At 45.3% G+C, this 18,317-nt stretch overlaps 1 protein-coding gene across 19 annotated transcripts in view; it reads left to right on the top strand.

Moving 5' to 3' along the window:
• Positions 1-18,317, top strand: part of LOC149325704 (polyamine-transporting ATPase 13A3-like) — a 783,814-nt gene that overhangs the window by 481,699 nt on the left and 283,798 nt on the right. For all 19 annotated transcript variants that reach the window (XR_016286322.1, XR_016286321.1, XR_016286323.1 and 16 more), the window contains 3 exons: positions 13,624-13,722; positions 14,734-14,813; positions 15,021-15,063. Coding sequence is in view for 16 of the 19 variants with exons in the window: in XM_089563621.1 (XP_089419747.1) it covers positions 13,624-13,722; positions 14,734-14,813; positions 15,021-15,063 (222 nt within the window). In the remaining 3 variants the exon portion in view is untranslated. The remainder of the gene's footprint in view (positions 1-13,623; positions 13,723-14,733; positions 14,814-15,020; positions 15,064-18,317) is intronic.

Genomic DNA, 18,317 nt, shown 5'->3' with positions numbered 1-18,317 from the left:
TGTAATGTTAAAATTTGTGAATGCACTATGGGTGATGAAATATCCTCCATTTATACACCTTCCTATCTAAGAAGCAAATGGTTGTCGAATATCTAAACATCTTTGATGAATCCGGTATATCAATGGAGTGCATATTGCAACCGCGCAAAACGACGAGGGAACAAGAGAGGAAAGCACAGGACAAGACGCGGAACTTCTACTAAGTTTTACTACAGGAAAACCACATTTATACAGGAATCGTAATCACACCTGATGAACAGCCGATACCATCAAATAACACAGGCACGTGGGCGCGCGTGGCACAAGTTAGCATCTAGATAGTTAAATTCTTTCTTGATAAAGATACAGAAGTGGAGCTGATGCAACGGTCATTTTCTTTTTTTATGCAGTAGGCTTCGAAAATTTCCCTGCTAAGCTGGGTCGTGAATTTTTTCAAGACAATTGTGTCGCGGAACCTGGGCGTGCAGTTACTACAACAGCGACAATGTTTTGCCAGTTCCCCGACCCCCGCCAATGATTCAAAAGCGGCGCGATGCTCTTGAAGTCTTACATTCAGGCAACGTCCTGTTTGCCCTATGTAGCAATTCCCACATGTGAGGGGTATTTTGTACACCACCCCAGTTTTGCAGGGAATAAACCTGTCTACGTGCTTAGTGCGGCGCTCATTCTTTTTGCCACTTCCCTGCACCATAATGCACATGTCCGAAAGCTTTTTGGGCGCCGTGAAAACCACCGGGACATCACATTTCATGGCCACTTTTTTGAGGCGATGGGAGATCTGGTGGAAGTATGGCATTGCCACGGGTCTCCGGCGTAGCGGTTCTTCACTAGGGCTTGGCTTCGGTGGGCAACGAGCTTCCTTGGCAAGGGCTTCTATCACCGAGGTGACCACCTCTCGAGGAAAACCAGCACTACTCGGACGTTGTAGCTGAAATCGCACTCTATTCTGCATTTCATGTGGGCAAGACTTATCAAGAGCAGCGCGCTGGCAGTTTTTTGCAATTCCCCTTTTAATAAGCTTTGAATGAGCTGACTGGTGGTTCAAAGTACCTTTTTTAGCGAGGCTGGTACCTCCAACACACCTGGGTTCCACTAGCACTCGTGACAATACATATGTCCAAAAACTGCAAGCATCCTTGAGATGGCAACTCATAGGTGAAGTTCAACCCAAAGGCACACTCACTGAAGATTCTAAGGATTCCATTCACTACTGTAATGGCTCCTTCTGGAGATACCCCTTTCAAGAAAATGGCATAATCGTCAACATATCTAAAAATCTTAGTCGAGTGGGCTGTGTCGAGGCTTGCAGCGATTCGCTTGTCACAATATGATAAAAAGATGTCACTTAACAATGGGGCAATACATGAACCGATGCACACACCTTGCTTCTGAATGAAATTCTTTCCCTCGAAATCAACTATAGTCGCAGAAAGATAAAAACGGAGCATTTCTACAAAGTCATCCACACTCATGCCACATGCATTCTGAAAGGCCACTGAGCCGTAGTCATCTATGGTATCCTTAAGAGCCCTAAGCAGTTTGTCTTGCGGTATGGAATAAAAAAGGTCAACAACGTCAATTGAAAAAGGAAACAACGATTCACCTGTGCTTACATGGTCACTAAGAAATAGGAGAAGATCTTCAGAATTCTTAATCAAGAACGGGTCCTCAAAGCTGAGCATGCGTAGGTGTTTCTGAAGAAACTTCGAGATTGCGCCCTGCCACGTATCACGTTCGGATACAATGGCTCGAAAAGGAACATCTTGTTTGTGGGTCTTTGCAGAAAATAATACGCTAAGTGCTCCGCTGGACGCACCTTTCACGGTCGAACAGAGCCTCTCCAGATTACATCTTTCACACAAATCGACCGCTAGTTTCTTCAACTTAGCGGCGCTAAACTTCGAGAGGGAGAAGTTTTTTGCAACAGCTTTTCTCGCTTTTTGACGATATACTGAATCAGGCAGAACAGCAACACTAACCTCTTTATCAGAGATCATTAAGGCAAGATCATTCTGCTTAAGGTGCTCAACAGTCTTTTTTACTTGAAGTTTTTGTTTCTGTTGCGAGCGCTTCGTAATAAGGGAACTTACACCTTCCGAAATGCACCAGCCTTTTTCCTCCTCTGGGGCACGTCTAGCGATATTTTTGACAAGCGACAAAAGTTCTACCGGGGAATCCTCAGGTTCTGTGCAGAACTTAGGACCTTTGGACAACACCGAATCAACATATGTAGGTACAGCACAGTCACCAATGTATATAACTTTACCTGGTTGCGGATTAATCTTTTTCCGACAGTTAACCCAATCGAGGAGCCCGGAAATGGAAAAGGGACCACAGAAATTCAGTAATAAAGCTACACTCACGAGAGTACTGTCTATGCACTGCATCACAGTTCTCCGCTCCGCCGACTTGGGATGCTGCGAGGACCCGTAGGCAACCTTGAAAATTCTTTATTCCATACCGCAAGACAAACTGCTTAGGGCTCTTAAAGATACCACAGATGACTACGGCTCAGTGGCCTTTCAGAATGCATGTGGCATGAGTGTGGATGACTTTGCAGAAATGCTCCGTTTTTATCTTTCTGCGACTACAGTTAATTTTGAGGGAAAGAATTTCATTCAGAAGCATGGTGTGTGCATCGGTTCATGTATTGCCCCATTGTTAAGTGACATCTTTTTATCATATTGTGACAAGCGAATCGCTGCAAGCCTCGACACAGCCCACTCGACTAAGATTTTTAGATATGTTGACGATTATGCCATTTTCTTGAAAGGGGTATCTCCAGAAGGAGCCATTACAGTAGTGAATGGAATCCTTAGAATCTTCAGTGAGTGTGCCTTTGGGTTGAACTTCACCTATGAGTTGCCATCTCAAGGATGCTTGCAGTTTTTGGACATATCTATTGTCACGAGTGCTAGTGGAACCCAGGTGTGTTGGAGGTACCAGCCTCGCTAAAAAAGGTACTTTGAACCACCAGTCAGCTCATTCAAAGCTTATTAAAAGGGGAATTGCAAAAAACTGCCAGCGCGCTGCTCTTGATAAGTCTTGCCCACATGAAATGCAGAATAGCGTGCGATTTCAGCTACAACGTCTGAGTAGTGCTGGTTTCCCTCGAGAGATGGTCACCTCGGTGATAGAAGCCCTTGCCACGGAAGCTCGTTGCCCACCGAAGCACAGCCCTAGTGAAGAACCGCAACGCCGGAGACCCGTGGCAATGCCATACTTCCACCAGATCTCCCATCGCCTCAAAAAAGTGGCCATGAAATGTGATGTCCCGGTGGATTTCACGGCGCCCAAAAAGCTTTCGGGCATGTGCAATATGGTGCAGGGAAGTGGCAAAAAGAATGAGTGCCGCACTAAGCACGTAGACAGGTTTGTTCCCTGCAAAACTGGGGTGGTGCACAAAATACCCCTCACATGTGGGAATTGCTACATAGGGCAAACAGGACGTTGCCTGAATGTCAGACTTCAGGAGCATCGCGCCGCTGTTGAATCATTGGTGGGGGGCGGGGAACTGGCAAAACATTGTCGCCATTGTAGTAACTGCACGCCCAGGTTCCGCGACACAATTTTCTTGGAAAATATTGACGACCCAGCTTAGCAGGGAAATTTTCGAAGCCTACTGCATAAAAAAAGAAAATGACCGTTGCATCAGCTCCACTTCAGTATCTTTATCTAAGAAAGAGTTAAACTATCTAGATGCTAACTTGTGCCACGCGCGCCCACGTGCCTGTGTTATTTGATGGTATCGGCTGTTCATCAGGTGTGATTACGATTTTTGTATAAATGTGGTTTTCCTGTAGCAAACCTTAGTTGAAGTTCCGCGTCCTGTCCTGTGCTTTCCTCTCTTCGTCCCTCGTCGTTTTGCGCGGTTGTAATATGCACTCCATTGTCAACCACCAACTAGCCCGCCTTCACTTGTTACATCCGGTATATCGGCAGCTATTTGTTCTCTTACACGCGTAGAATTCTTCGGACGTCGTTAGTTTCGTCCTGCCTTGATCCTGGCAATGTACGCTCCGAATGGAACAATGGTTTTTTTAAGGCGAAAGCCTTTATTGCCTCATGCTGTCTGTAGCAGACGCGTCGGCAGGAGTGTCGACAGACGCGTCGGCAGCCGTGTCGACAGACGCGTCGGCAGGAGTTTGGACAAACGCGTCGGCAGAAGTGTCGACAGACGCGTCGGCAGCCGTGTCGACAGACGCGTCGGCAGATTCGTCCGCCTTTTGGCGTCACAGCTTAAAAGGTTCCAGCATGAATAAAGGCTCATCTAGTGAATGCATGGGCTTCATAAATAAAACAAATGGAGTAAAGTCAAGAAAAGGAAAATAAAAAATAAAAATAAGAAAATAAACAAAAATAAAAATAAGATGTGAAAATAAGAATAAAAACAATAAAATTAAGAAAAGGAGCAGAAATAAATAAAAACAGCATATTAAAAATAGAAAAGGAAATAAAAACAAACAGTGGCCAGGAAACGCTTTCGCCTTGCAGCACTTTAGAGAGCCAAAGTGCCCCCTGATTTTTTTTTGTCATTGAGCAATAGATGTCCGATCATTTTTTTTGTGTTGGCTGCAGCTTTGCAACGCATGACTCGTCTCTAAAGAAGGAATAAGATTGCTCTGTCACTGTAATTATCAAAAGGCACGAGCTCAACTCACTGCTAAGCAACTACGATTGAGAACAGTTAATGAGTACTGAACCAAAGTTAAAGCTCTACGATTCCTTTATCGAAATCCTTAATAGTTTTATTGAACCCTGAAAGAAAACTGTTCCGCCCAAACAGCGAAAGCCTGGCTGCCCATCGATTACTAATGCCGTTCTCGCTGCTATGGAAGAAAGGGCTTGGGATAGGTGCCGCCGATTGCCAAAAAACAAATTCGTACGAGTTGAATTTAAGGCTGCTCGTGACCGCGCAAATGCAATAAAACGATTGGAAGAACGCAAGTACATTCAACGGAGATTCCAGGAATCGCATCGTAGCACATGTCGGACTTGTCACTTCTATACGAGTCAAGAGGTTGTACTTCCAAGAGGCGAATAGATGTTATCCATAAGAACTTCTATGCACCATCAATCACTTTAGCTAATGAATTTCTCAGTTTTTTCCCACATCAAGAGATAGTGCTCTTGTTTCTGCATGCGTTTCAATCAATGGGTTCTCGCTCCTCCATTCAGCTGCTTTGCATGAATGTACTGAAGAAGATCTATCTTTTCTTTAGCTTCAAACGACTCAAATCCCCAGGACTTTATGGGGTGTCTGTTGGAATGCTCTGTAGAAACTTATCTTTAAAAGGTGTTTTGTTAGCATACTAAATACAATCATTGTTACCCAAGTAGTCCCTGAGCGATTGAAAAAAGCACTGGTTACTCCATTCTGTAAAAGCGGTGTAAAAGCAACGTAGGAGACTGTTGTGGTATGTCGGTCCTTTCAACTGTGGCTCTTATCATTGAAAAACATGTTTAGATTTTTATGCATGTCTTTCTTGAGGCTAATGATCTTTTTCTGACAATTAATTTGACCATATTCGAGGGAGAGGAACTCAGCTCGGTTTGAATGAGGTTTGTGGTGTATTAAATAGCACTTTTGAACTTCTTTAGCCAATACTTTTCAACATATATGTTTCCGATCTCGGCCTGCTACCGCTGAAATCAGAAATTTTCCTGTACGCAGACGACACTGCAATTGCTCTGGAAATTCAGGGTTATAATAAGGAATATCAAAGCTTTCAAGGGGACTTATCAGCGATTGTAGGTTGCAGAAGAGTTGAAATCTGGGTTAGTTGGTACATTATACTTAAGAAAAACCAGCCAAAAAGACGGGGACAAAGGAGAGACGAGGCACACACAACGACTGGACTATCAACTGTGCTTTATTGAAAAAAGAGCCAGTCTCCAAGAAAACCCAACAGAGCATGCGCAGCTCAACGGCACCGCAAAACCAGCACAAAAAACAACAACAGCGATCTCGTAAGATAGTCAAACTGCGGTGTCAACGGGACAAGTAACCTAATTCTTTCTGCATCAACGTGATAGAAGCCGTGCTAACACAGTTATCTCCATGATTGCTAATGTGAAATGCTTCGAGGATTTCCCGCTCAACCTTACCCTTGCCTCTACCGAGAAAAGTGACATTCGAAAACAACGGGTAGCACCCGCAATCGCGGCAATGGCGAGGAAAGTTTGCTCCGTCAGCCGGAGTCAGAGAGTTATGGTGCTCTCGTAGCCTTTCATTTACACACCGGCCAGTTTGGCCGATGTAAACTTTTTCGCATGTCAGCGGAATCTTATAAACCACCCGTGTCGCGCAAGGAACATAGCAGTTTTGATGCCGCGTCGAACAAACAGGTGGTCTAGTTCTGCCACGCGCGACACGAGAACACAGGCTTGAAAGTTTGCAAGGAGCAGAAAAGACAACATTGACACCTTGTCTTGCAGCAACTTTTTTGATATTGTGGGAAGCCCCATGCACATAAGGCATCACCTCAAATTTTCTTCTTTCAGCCCTAGTAGGGTCAGCCACCTTTTCGTCACGGCTCTTAATTCTTTGCAGCAACGACTCTGCCACAGCATTCAAAAGCGGTTTTGGGAAACCGGCCTCTTGCAAACGCTTAACCTGGTTGTCGAAACTTGACTTCATGCTATGGTGGCAACTCTTCTGCAGAGCATTGCGAAAACAGCTCATGGCAATCCCTCTCTTGACGACTTTTGAGTGTGCAGACGAATACGGTAATAAAGCCTTCTTACTCCTCGGTAAAAAACACCAGCATACATGGCCATCGTCACGAAAAGTTAGTTGAAGTTCTAAAAAACGAATCGACTGGTTAGCGGGTAGTTCAAAGGTTAAAGAAAGGGAGCTTGAGCAAGCTTTAAAATCTTCTAAGACATTTTCTACAACCTCATGCAAGGAGTCAGTCGGTGAAAGATTTAACATTATCAAGAAATCGTCAACATATCTAAAAACTTTGCACACTCGTTTGTCAAGAAAAGAGCCTAAAAGTGTCTTGTCAAACTTTGCTAAAAAAATTTGGCACAAGATAGGAGCTACGCTGGCACCAATACAGATTCCTTTTTTCTGTATGAACAGACTGCCCTTAAAATCTACAAGGGTAGATGAAAGATAAGTAGTTAACAGTTCTAAGAACGCATCGATGGAGATGCCACAAGCATTTTGGAAGGCAACTAGGCCGTTCTGTTCAATCACTTCACGCACTGCAACAAATAGTTCGTCATGAGGGATGCTGTAAAACAAGTCTTCGATGTCAATAGAAAACCCAGCGTTGGCTCCGGGAATGCCGTCCCTGAGTACTTCAACCACCGCAGCTGCGCTTGCAACGTAGCAGGGGTCCTGCACATCAAGGGACTGCAGGTGTCGCTGCAAATACTGGCCCACTAACTTTTGCCAGGTGTCAGCCTCGGTCACAATGGCCCTCAAAGGGCAGTCCGTCTTGTGCGTTTTTGCGGAGAAAAAGATTTGGAGGCGATTACCTTTGCAATTCTTCACCCTCTGAGCCAGATTATCCAAGTTGTTGGCTTCTAGGAGTCTCACGGCTGTGGTCTTCAGTTTTGAAGGCTTGCGTTTCGTAGGAAGGAAATTCTTGTGTACGGCTGCCAAAGCCTTATCACCAAACGTGCTCGTAGGAAGAACCACAAACCCTCCTTCCTTGTCCGCTTGAAGAAGTGTCAATTTGTTTTCGATGAAGTGGTCCACCACTTGGTGAAGAGCAGGGTCCGTGTGCCTTTGTTGTTTACTGTCTATCTTGCGTAAGACGTCAATGCCTTCAGACAAACACCTCTGCTTCTCGTCTCTCTCGGCTTTCTCTGCCACACGATGTACAGTAGCAAGGAGCTCATGTCTGCTGACACGAGGCTCCATACTGTACTTGGGCCCATTCTGTAGTAGGTCATCAATTGCCTTAGGTACTGACGTTCCTTCCAGATAGGTAACAGAGCCTCTGTGCACTTTTGACTGTTCCTTTCTTTGTAATTCCCGCCGAAGCTGATTCCAGTACACCTCAGTAGCTTGGTCTGCGATGCGACGGTGTTCTTGAAGGCAACGAACCCCAAGGTGTTCGCTACGTCCGGTGAGGCACAAAACTCGAAGCCAGTCATGTAGGAGTCTCACCTGTCTCCAGCACTCGGATTTCCAAATTTTGGCTATCCGCTTCCAATGCCCCGAAGATGGCTCTAGGAGGCCAAAGAAGGCAACGAGCTCTTTGGGCGCCGAATTCACCTTAAGGCAATCAGACAGGGCACGCGCTCGGCAGGTGATGAAAGCGATTGCGCTGGCGCAAACCATTGCCTGATTTTCCGGAGACTGCACACTTAAAAAGATACCCAGAGAAGAAGAACACCGCCTTCAAGAACACCGTCGCATCGCAGACCAAGCTACTGAGGTGTACTGGAATCAGCTTCGGCGGGAATTACCAAGAAAGGAACAGTCAAAAGTGCACAGAGGCTCTGTTACCTATCTGGAAGGAACGTCAGTACCTAAGGCAATTGATGACCTACTACAGAATGGGCCCAAGTACAGTATGGAGCCTCGTGTCAGCAGACATGAGCTCCTTGCTACTGTACATCGTGTGGCAGAGAAAGCCGAGAGAGACGAGAAGCAGAGGTGTTTGTCTGAAGGCATTGACGTCTTACGCAAGATAGACAGTAAACAACAAAGGCACACGGACCCTGCTCTTCACCAAGTGGTGGACCACTTCATCGAAAACAAATTGACACTTCTTCAAGCGGACAAGGAAGGAGGGTTTGTGGTTCTTCCTACGAGCACGTTTGGTGATAAGGCTTTGGCAGCCGTACACAAGAATTTCCTTCCTACGAAACGCAAGCCTTCAAAACTGAAGACCACAGCCGTGAGACTCCTAGAAGCCAACAACTTGGATAATCTGGCTCAGAGGGTGAAGAATTGCAAAGGTAATCGCCTCCAAATCTTTTTCTCCGCAAAAACGCACAAGACGGACTGCCCTTTGAGGGCCATTGTGACCGAGGCTGACACCTGGCAAAAGTTAGTGGGCCAGTATTTGCAGCGACACCTGCAGTCCCTTGATGTGCAGGACCCCTGCTACGTTGCAAGCGCAGCTGCGGTGGTTGAAGTACTCAGGGACGGCATTCCCGGAGCCAACGCTGGGTTTTCTATTGACATCGAAGACTTGTTTTACAGCATCCCTCATGACGAACTATTTGTTGCAGTGCGTGAAGTGATTGAACAGAACGGCCTAGTTGCCTTCCAAAATGCTTGTGGCATCTCCATCGATGCGTTCTTAGAACTGTTAACTACTTATCTTTCATCTACCCTTGTAGATTTTAAGGGCAGTCTGTTCATACAGAAAAAAGGAATCTGTATTGGTGCCAGCGTAGCTCCTATCTTGTGCCAAATTTTTTTAGCAATGTTTGACAAGACACTTTTAGGCTCTTTTCTTGACAAACGAGTGTGCAAAGTTTTTAGATATGTTGACGATTTCTTGATAATGTTAAATCTTTCACCGACTGACTCCTTGCATGAGGTTGTAGAAAATGTCTTAGAAGATTTTAAAGCTTGCTCAAGCTCCCTTTCTTTAACCTTTGAACTACCCGCTAACCAGTCGATTCGTTTTTTAGAACTTCAACTAACTTTTCGTGACGATGGCCATGTATGCTGGTGTTTTTTACCGAGGAGTAAGAAGGCTTTATTACCGTATTCGTCTGCACACTCAAAAGTCGTCAAGAGAGGGATTGCCATGAGCTGTTTTCGCAATGCTCTGCAGAAGAGTTGCCACCATAGCATGAAGTCAAGTTTCGACAACCAGGTTAAGCGTTTGCAAGAGGCCGGTTTCCCAAAACCGCTTTTGAATGCTGTGGCAGAGTCGTTGCTGCAAAGAATTAAGAGCCGTGACGAAAAGGTGGCTGACCCTACTAGGGCTGAAAGAAGAAAATTTGAGGTGATGCCTTATGTGCATGGGGCTTCCCACAATATCAAAAAAGTTGCTGCAAGACAAGGGGTCAATGTTGTCTTTTCTGCTCCTTGCAAACTTTCAAGCCTGTGTTCTCGTGTCGCGCGTGGCAGAACTAGACCACCTGTTTGTTCGACGCGGCATCAAAACTGCTATGTTCCTTGCGCGACACGGGTGGTTTATAAGATTCCGCTGACATGCGAAAAAGTTTACATCGGCCAAACTGGCCGGTGTATAAATGAAAGGCTACGAGAGCACCATAACTCTCTGACTCCGGCTGACGGAGCAAACTTGCCTCGCCATTGCCGCGATTGCGGGTGCTACCCGTTGTTTTCCAATGTCACTTTTCTCGGTAGAGGCAAGGGTAAGGTTGAGCGGGAAATCCTCGAAGCATTTCACATTAGCAATCATGGAGATAACTGTGTTAGCACGGCTTCTATCACGTTGATGCAGAAAGAATTAGGTTACTTGTCCCGTTGACACCGCAGTTTGACTATCTTACGAGATCGCTGTTGTTGTTTTTTGTGCTGGTTTTGCGGTGCCGTTGAGCTGCGCATGCTCTGTTGGGTTTTCTTGGAGACTGGCTGTTTTTTCAATAAAGCACAGTTGATAGTCCAGTCGTTGTGTGTGCCTCGTCTCTCCTTTGTCCCCGTCTTTTTGGCTGGTTTTTCTTAAGTATATTGTAGGTTGGTTCGCTCATAATTTAATTTTTATAAATGCACAAAAAACGAAATTAATGTGCTTCAGAAAACCTCATAAGGCGATATCGTTAACTAGGGACATATATTTGCATTCTTCTAATTGTAATTCATGCATCTGCCAACCATTACAGTTCGAGCCAGCGATCAAGTATTTAGGAATTTTTTTTGACCAGCACCTGTCCTGGAGTGACCATGTCATTTACGTTCGCAGAAAACTGAGGGCTGTCGCAGCCATGATGTATAACCTTCGAGGGAAAAGCCCTGTCAACATTCGAAGAACTGTATATAAGTCATTAGCCGAATCAATTATCCCATACGGTATCACCTTGTATCGTACGGGTTCTGACCACACAAAACAAAGTATTAACTGAATAATTAAAAGAATTGTCAATAGCATAGCCTATGGAACGGAATGGGAACATTTATAGACACATGAGAAATACCGCCTACTAGGAATACTTCCAGTGCATGAGCTATTTAAGTATAATGTGTTGACCCGCTACTATTATTCTAACAATTTTAAGCTATTAGTAAAGAAATATGTATTACTACGAAAAACTGAGAAATATCTTAAACCACGAGTCTTTACGAACTATGGAAAGAAAGCCAGAAATTATTATGTACCTCAAATATTCAATGAAGTAAGTGAGATACTGTACGATTTAAAACATGAGCTGTAATGCTGAGAGAAGCAAGGAAATGGCGTTCAACTTTGTCTTGTAATATGTGTTTTTTTTTTCGTCAAGTGGGAAACTTGACGGGTTTCTTTTTTTCGTTTTTTATATTTTCTCGTTTTTATATTTTGTTCGCATAGGATTGTATTAATTGTATTTACCGTGTATTATTATTTTTTCCCGTTATGTGAATATTATGAATGTATATTGCTTTATATCCCAGTTTAAGGATGCAACACTGGCTGCCTGGTCTTCTAACAAGCACTATGTGCTTAGATTGACCAGTACTTCTTTTTGTACTTTGCTATGAAATAAAGACTTCACTTCTTGAATAAACAGCGCGAACGAAGACAAGAGCAAGAGACAAGGAAACGGACGACAGAGCTCCTTCTAACAAGTGAGGGTTTATTGCTGATCATACAAGAATAAATACATAGATTTCGGCAGTATGGAAATATGTACATAGTGCAAAAAACTATAAATGCGACAGCAGCAACAGAAGCACGCCAGAAATCAGCAGACGTTATCAGCCCCTAGGAGTGACAGCTCTTTTTGCAGTCGTGTTAGCGAAGGAGTGCTGCTACATGCATTTCCCTGCTTCAATTTGTTCGACGCCTCGATAATTTCCCTAGCAGTTTTTTCCCTGTTTTTGGCAATGACTGTAGTTTCAGGATGTAGCGGTACGCACTGTTTGTTCTTTTTCTTTTCCCATTCACAATCCCGGCAATGAATGCCGAGGTGACCGGAAATTACTTTACAAACTTTATAGCTGTGTTCGCTCAGCCTTTTATTAATACATCGTCCCGTCTGTCCAACGTACTGCCCTCCACAGGACAGAGGGATATTATGAACAACCCCCTTATCACAAGGGATGAAGCGTAACTGATGCTTAGTTGTGCACTTAGCCACATTTCCTTTTACCACATTAACAGATCGGCACAGACGAGCCAGACAATCAGGCGCGAAAAACACAACATCGACACCTGCTTTTTTCCCCACTTTTTTCATGGAGTGTCAAATTCCATGTAGATATGAAATCACAGGGACACGTTTGCGGTTGTTGTCCGATTACTGGCCGTCCCGTGTGGCTGATTCTGACCTGCTCTTCTTTAGGGCCGACTCAGCCACTCATTCTAGGGGGTACCCTGCCGAGAGCGGCCTTTTTACCTGGTGTAGAACGCGGGAGTGCAGCCTGTGATAGCAAGATTTTGTTGGTAACCTGTTTAAACAGGACCCTATGATGCCTGTCTTAATGAGCTTGGAATGGCAAGAACCATAGTGAAGAAGGGGCTTGTTACCTCGAGGTTCGTAAGCCCAGCAAGCGTGAAAACAATGAATTTGCATGCTGTCTGTTTCTAGACGTCTCCAAAGCGTTCGACAGTATTAATCACAGTATAATGCATCAGAAGTTGTACCATTATGGTTTTCGTGGTCCATTCCTGTCTCTTTTATTGAATTACTTTACGAATCGATCACAGATCGTAGCGTTGGGGGAAATTGAACGTGATCCGATTGTCCTCACATACGGAGTACACCAGGGCTCCGCTTTAGCACCTCTGTTATTTAACATTTATGTAAATGATCTTAGTGCTATGGCACACCACAGTACGGTTTTCCAATATGCAGGCGACACCCTACTAATTACTCACCACCAAAACTGTGAATCCGCAATCTCGAATCTCCGACATGACATGCAGCAAGTCATGAGATGGTTTTATAAACTTAATGAAGGTTAATAGCGCGAAAACTAAGCTTATCTGTTTTCACAGCCCTTATAAAATATACCTTTTAGTACATCTGTTTTCGTACGCTTACCTACGTGTGATAATTGCACATGCGACCCTACTGAATATGTATCATCGATCAAATACCTAGGAATTCATCTCGATGCTGATATGTCGTAGAGCACACATTTAGGCCATGTATGTACCGAGCTGTGGAAGGTAGCTTGTTTATTCTACTCTTTTAGATTTGTATGCCCATTGGTTATTCGTAAACACATCGTCAGTGCTCTTGCTTACAGTGTATGGCCATATGGTGTAACTTGCTTTTTTCACAGCTCAGTTTTTTGGGGTGATAAAATTTCATTTCATTTCATCCTATTTGTGTCCATTTACATGAAAATGGAAGAGGCCAAGGTAAAAGCTTGTTGTTGGCAGCTTGAGTGGTACTTGGCCCCCATTACATTTTTTGCAGATGGGTGGGAAAGAGCACTTTTACAAAAGAAGAATAAGTTTCCGGGGCGCCTTGCACTGCGTTTGTCTCCGCTGCATGCGTGAACAGCTCGCGCTGTGTTGCCCCCCTCCACAGGGCCGCTGCGTTGCACCTGAGGCCGGGGATGTGTGCTTCGCAGTGGATGGGCAGTCGTTCGCAGTGCTGCGATCGCACTTCCCGGATGTCTACGAAAAGGTAGTGGATGTTTTTGCTTCATCTCTGCAAATAATTACATCGCCATTTATGAATATGTACAGGCTTCCCTATAAAAAGACAGCAATATCTGAGGACGGCCTTTGTGCACTACGCGAGTCAGACGAGCTTAGCGTTACTCGAGCTAGTGTCTCCACACCCACCACCAACACCACCATCACTACCGCAATTCTACTGCGCCATCTGCAGGCCATAAGCTGGATTTTTTGTTTCGTGGTTGACTGAATCAATAATTAGGTTATGTTGCGTAAGTTTTGAAATCTTGGCTTAAACTGCTATATGCCTGCCACAAAATACTGCTGCGCATTAACCTACTTTCTTTTCAGTACAAAGGTTTCCTTTTGTTGTTTCTTTTACTCGCCTCCAGGAAAATTGCACCACGTTTTCTTATTAACCTATTCGTAGAAAGGTAATCGCACAGTTTGTTTACCATGACGTGCGCCTACGCTGACGATCGGAATCATCTTTACATGGCGCACAAAAACTACTTCGCTGCAGCATTGATAAGCATTGCTGCACGACGGGATCCGTCGGCAATAAACAGATCTGGCCATCGCCGAACCTGCGTCTTACGAGAATTTGTGTTGGTCGTGTTCTCGACATCGAGTAGTAACTGCTCACCCGTCGTTGAAGGCAAACACGCGCTGCCATATCCAGCCGTGAGTTCCGCGCAAACGCAAACGTCATGATTATTCAGCTTTAGCAATAAGGTCCGTGAAGAGTGCAGAACAGTACAACAAATCTCACGAGGCCAGCATTTTTTGTGGCCCTGGGAAGCGTGAGGCAATATTGTGGGCGGTGAACAACTAGTGCGTAGCGTTGCACACGCAAGTTATTTCTTTAATGCCACGTACATTGGGCTCCTGGAGGAGAACAAGTAGTAGAACTTGAGTGCATGCAGCAAGCATTGAGATCAAATGAAAAGAAACTTGCGGTGTTCTTCAGTCATGAACCATGAAGTTACTTAAGGCTTTGTTTTACTTGTGCTTGCAGCTGCTCGTGAACGGAGTCGTCTTCGCTAGAATGACACCTCAACAGAAAGTGGAGCTGGTCGAAGACCTTCAAACCCTCGGGTCAGTGAAGCAACTTCGTTCTATTCTAAATGTGCACGTGCGCCACTAGTTCCAAGGGCGGGCCTGCTTGCGAATACATTTCGTTACTGTATATATTTTTCTCAAGGGGCAGCACTCCGCACATCGGGATCTCCGCAGTTCACAGCAGGGGCTTCCCTAATCTTCCGGCATGCTTGATCTAAACGAGTCCTTTTTGTTTTATTTCAGATACGTTGTTGCAATGTGTGGGAACGGCGCCAACGACTGTGGGGTAAGTATCTGCTTTCTTTGGAGATTTACAAAATTTGTTCAGTATTCGGTAAACCAAACCCTTTAGAGCTAAAACAGCAGCCAACAAGAGAACACACAGCAAAGAGACACGACACGAGGCTATTATAATGGCAGTATGAACCAACTTGCTGAGATCGAGATCAGCAAATCCTTCAGTTTTACGTGTATACTATCAGCCGTAACAGACCTCTAGTCCCTGTCTAGAGAATTCTAGCTTCTTATCGGCCGTTCTTCCTCTGCCGGGTCAGCCTTGGCGTTATATCTCGCCGTGTCACACAAATCTGCACCAGTGAGAGCAGCCAAATGGCCAGGAAGAGTATAGGTGTCGGGGCCCATATAGGATATAAAGCTATACTTGCGGCAACTTTCGTGGACACGAGCGTATATCTGAAGGAAGCGCAAGTGGGGGCACTTGCTATTCTAGCCTGAGAGTGTTCGTTATTTTAGGGAGCTAACGTTCGGGAGTCCATCTTGTTTTTGCTTTTACATGCAAAATTATTCAAGACTTCAAGGTCATTATGAAACTGCTTATTGACGACAGAGCAATAAACCAGAAATTTCCCGTTCCAGTTGTTCTCCTATGCACCCACGTCTTAGCGGTCGATATATCATGGAAGAGGTTCAATTTCATACAGAAATTGTTGCCTCTCAACAAAAAAAAATGATCAGCTGAAATTGCTGCTAACTGCTGGACTCGGCTGCCGAATTTTCCGCTGACATTAGCCGATGGTACCGACATCGCGCATGAACGCACGATGTGACTCAGGTGCCTCAGAATATGTTGTTGGTTGCTATGACTGTGGCCATAGGATCGCAAAGTAGGTCCTTTCGGCAGCAAGGAAGAGTCATGCAGGTTGGCTTTCGATGCGGCACGAGGAAAGAAAGAGGAAGTGACGTCAGGAAGAGCAAACTGAGACTTGGTTGGAAATCCTTTGGGAGTAAATGAAAAAAAAATCAGTGCGCAAGCTGTACACACGAAATTTTGCTGCTTTTGTTAGTAAGAACATCGGCTTCTGATATTAAAGCAGCTCCGATCATGTAAAAATTTCCAACTGGTGCCCGAGCAGAAGCTTTAGCTGATTCAGTTCCACTCAGAAAGGAGGCGTAAACTGCAGATCCCTAGCTGAACGAAATACTTGTGGACCTTTGGACAATTCACACAAAAATGTATGCACTTGCCTTCGCCCTAACATTATTTCGGCTGAATCATTCTCCTCATCTTCTGCTTAACGACCACACAAATGAACAGCTTCGAGACACAACTTTACGGGTCTTAAAGGAGTAGAGAACTGGAGTAGCAAGGACAGCAAATGTCTTTTGCATGATGTATTTTTTTTTCTGGTCATGAGCAAAACATTTCAAAAGTTAGCCTGTGTCATAGAATATGCCTAGCATTGACGAAAAACGCACGCTAGAGAAAAACCTGCGAAAAAAAAGAAGGCGCATAATGGCGGTGACCCGAGAGGACGGTCAGCCACCGTCATCGCGACACCGACCGATCTGATCTCGGACTGCCTGCCTATCTGCTTTGGTTCCTGGTGGTGCCGGGCGTTTCTGTTTGGTGAGGCCGTTCCACGTTCGGGGTTTTTTGGTCAGGATTCAGGGTAGCACTGTAGATTTGAGTAATGTGAGGTTGCCTTTGCGCCGGCTGTAGGCATGGCTTTCACCTCCCCGGGTGGGGGCTCGGCAGCCTGGTTCGCCAGTCTGCCGTTCGAAAGCTTGCCTCTGACTTCATTTGGGAGGAATGGTGTAGATGCAATTCCGGTGGCGCTTGTACCGTTAGGTGATAAAGTACTAAAAATGAAGAATTCCAAAGCGATCCAGCACGAACTGAAGAGTCTGTCAAATCACTATCTCGACATCTCTGAAGTGCGACCTTTCGGGAGGCGTGGTATTCTTTGTAAGTCGGCAAACACTGAGTGTGTGTCGGATCTGCTCCGGTGTCGTACTTTTACTGCAGTTCCGGTTAAGGCCTTCATTCCGGAACAGCTTGCGTGCACCAAGGGTATTGTCCGTGGAGTGGACCCGTCATCTTCCGCCCAAGAAATTCTGGAGGAATTCCAGGACGCAGGAGCCGGAGTTATTTCTGTATACCGTTGCTCGCGCGAGGTCGCAGGAGTGCGTGTTGCTACAGAGTCGGTAATTACAACTTTTGCTGGTCTCACCTGCCCCTCTGAGCTGAAAATATGGCCTATTGTATATCGCGTGGACCCGTTGCAACCTCGTCCTCTGCAATGCACAAACTGTTGGCGATTTGGACATAGTGGTAAAGCCTGCAAGTCGGCGACTAGATGCCGGGTGTGTGGTGAAGGTCACTCTTCCGACAGCTGCACTGCTGGTGAACCTGTCTGTTGCTTGTGCAGTAACGCCCACAGTGCTGATGATGCCACTTGCGAAAAACGGTCACAGGAGCAGAGTATATTGGAATTAATTGAGCAAAATAGATGTTCCCGAGCAGACGCTCATGCGCTCCTTAACCGCAGAAATCACTCTTACGCCAGCCTTGTGCGTTCCTCTACTCCCGACCTTGAAGCCACGCTGTCTGCCAAGATTGTGTCAAGCGTCGAAAAAGCATTGTCAGCTGTGGTAGAGCGTATGCTCAGCAGCTTTACTCAGGCTTTGTCTGAGATTGCTGCGAGTCAGGCAGTTTGTCATCTCCCACCTGCAGTGCCGCCAGTGGCAACTTCCCTTCAACCGTGTGCTGAAAGTTCGATTGGACCATCATCTTCCAATATACCGACTCCCGTGCCACCTCTCGATAGCGTCCCAGTTAGTCTTCCTCGCAGCAGTGTCTGTACTACTGATGTGGAAATGACCTGACCTACACAGAAGCGTCGTGCTTCCACCTCTCCCTCTAAGACCTCCGTTCCCCAGCTCAAGACTAGAAAAGGGCCTGCTAAAGTCTCCTCGAAGTCTGATGTGCTAAAGGAGGCTGTTTCGGCCTCTATTCTCGACTAGTTAACATGGCTGGTGTAAAGGTTCCACAATGGAACTGTCGATCTCTTGCTTCTTCTCTTACAGATTTAAAACTTCTTTTATCTTCTCATAATCCAGATATAGTGCTCTTACAAGAAACTTGGCTCTCATCTGTAAAATCATTTTCATTCAATAGGTTTCGTGTTTTTCGAGCGGACCGCATACATGGTAGGGGCGGTGGGTTAGTGACCCTGATTTCTTCAAAACTGTGTCACCGCGCATCAATTAATAAAAAGGTTATGCTTCCCGACTGCGAGC

This window comes from Amblyomma mixtum, chromosome 10, assembly GCF_055824585.1.
Source record: "Amblyomma mixtum isolate Tamu chromosome 10, ASM5582458v1, whole genome shotgun sequence".
NCBI lineage: Eukaryota > Metazoa > Arthropoda > Arachnida > Ixodida > Ixodidae > Amblyomma > Amblyomma mixtum.
Note: the sequence above shows the minus strand (reverse complement) of the source record. Positions and strands in the feature narration are given on the sequence as shown.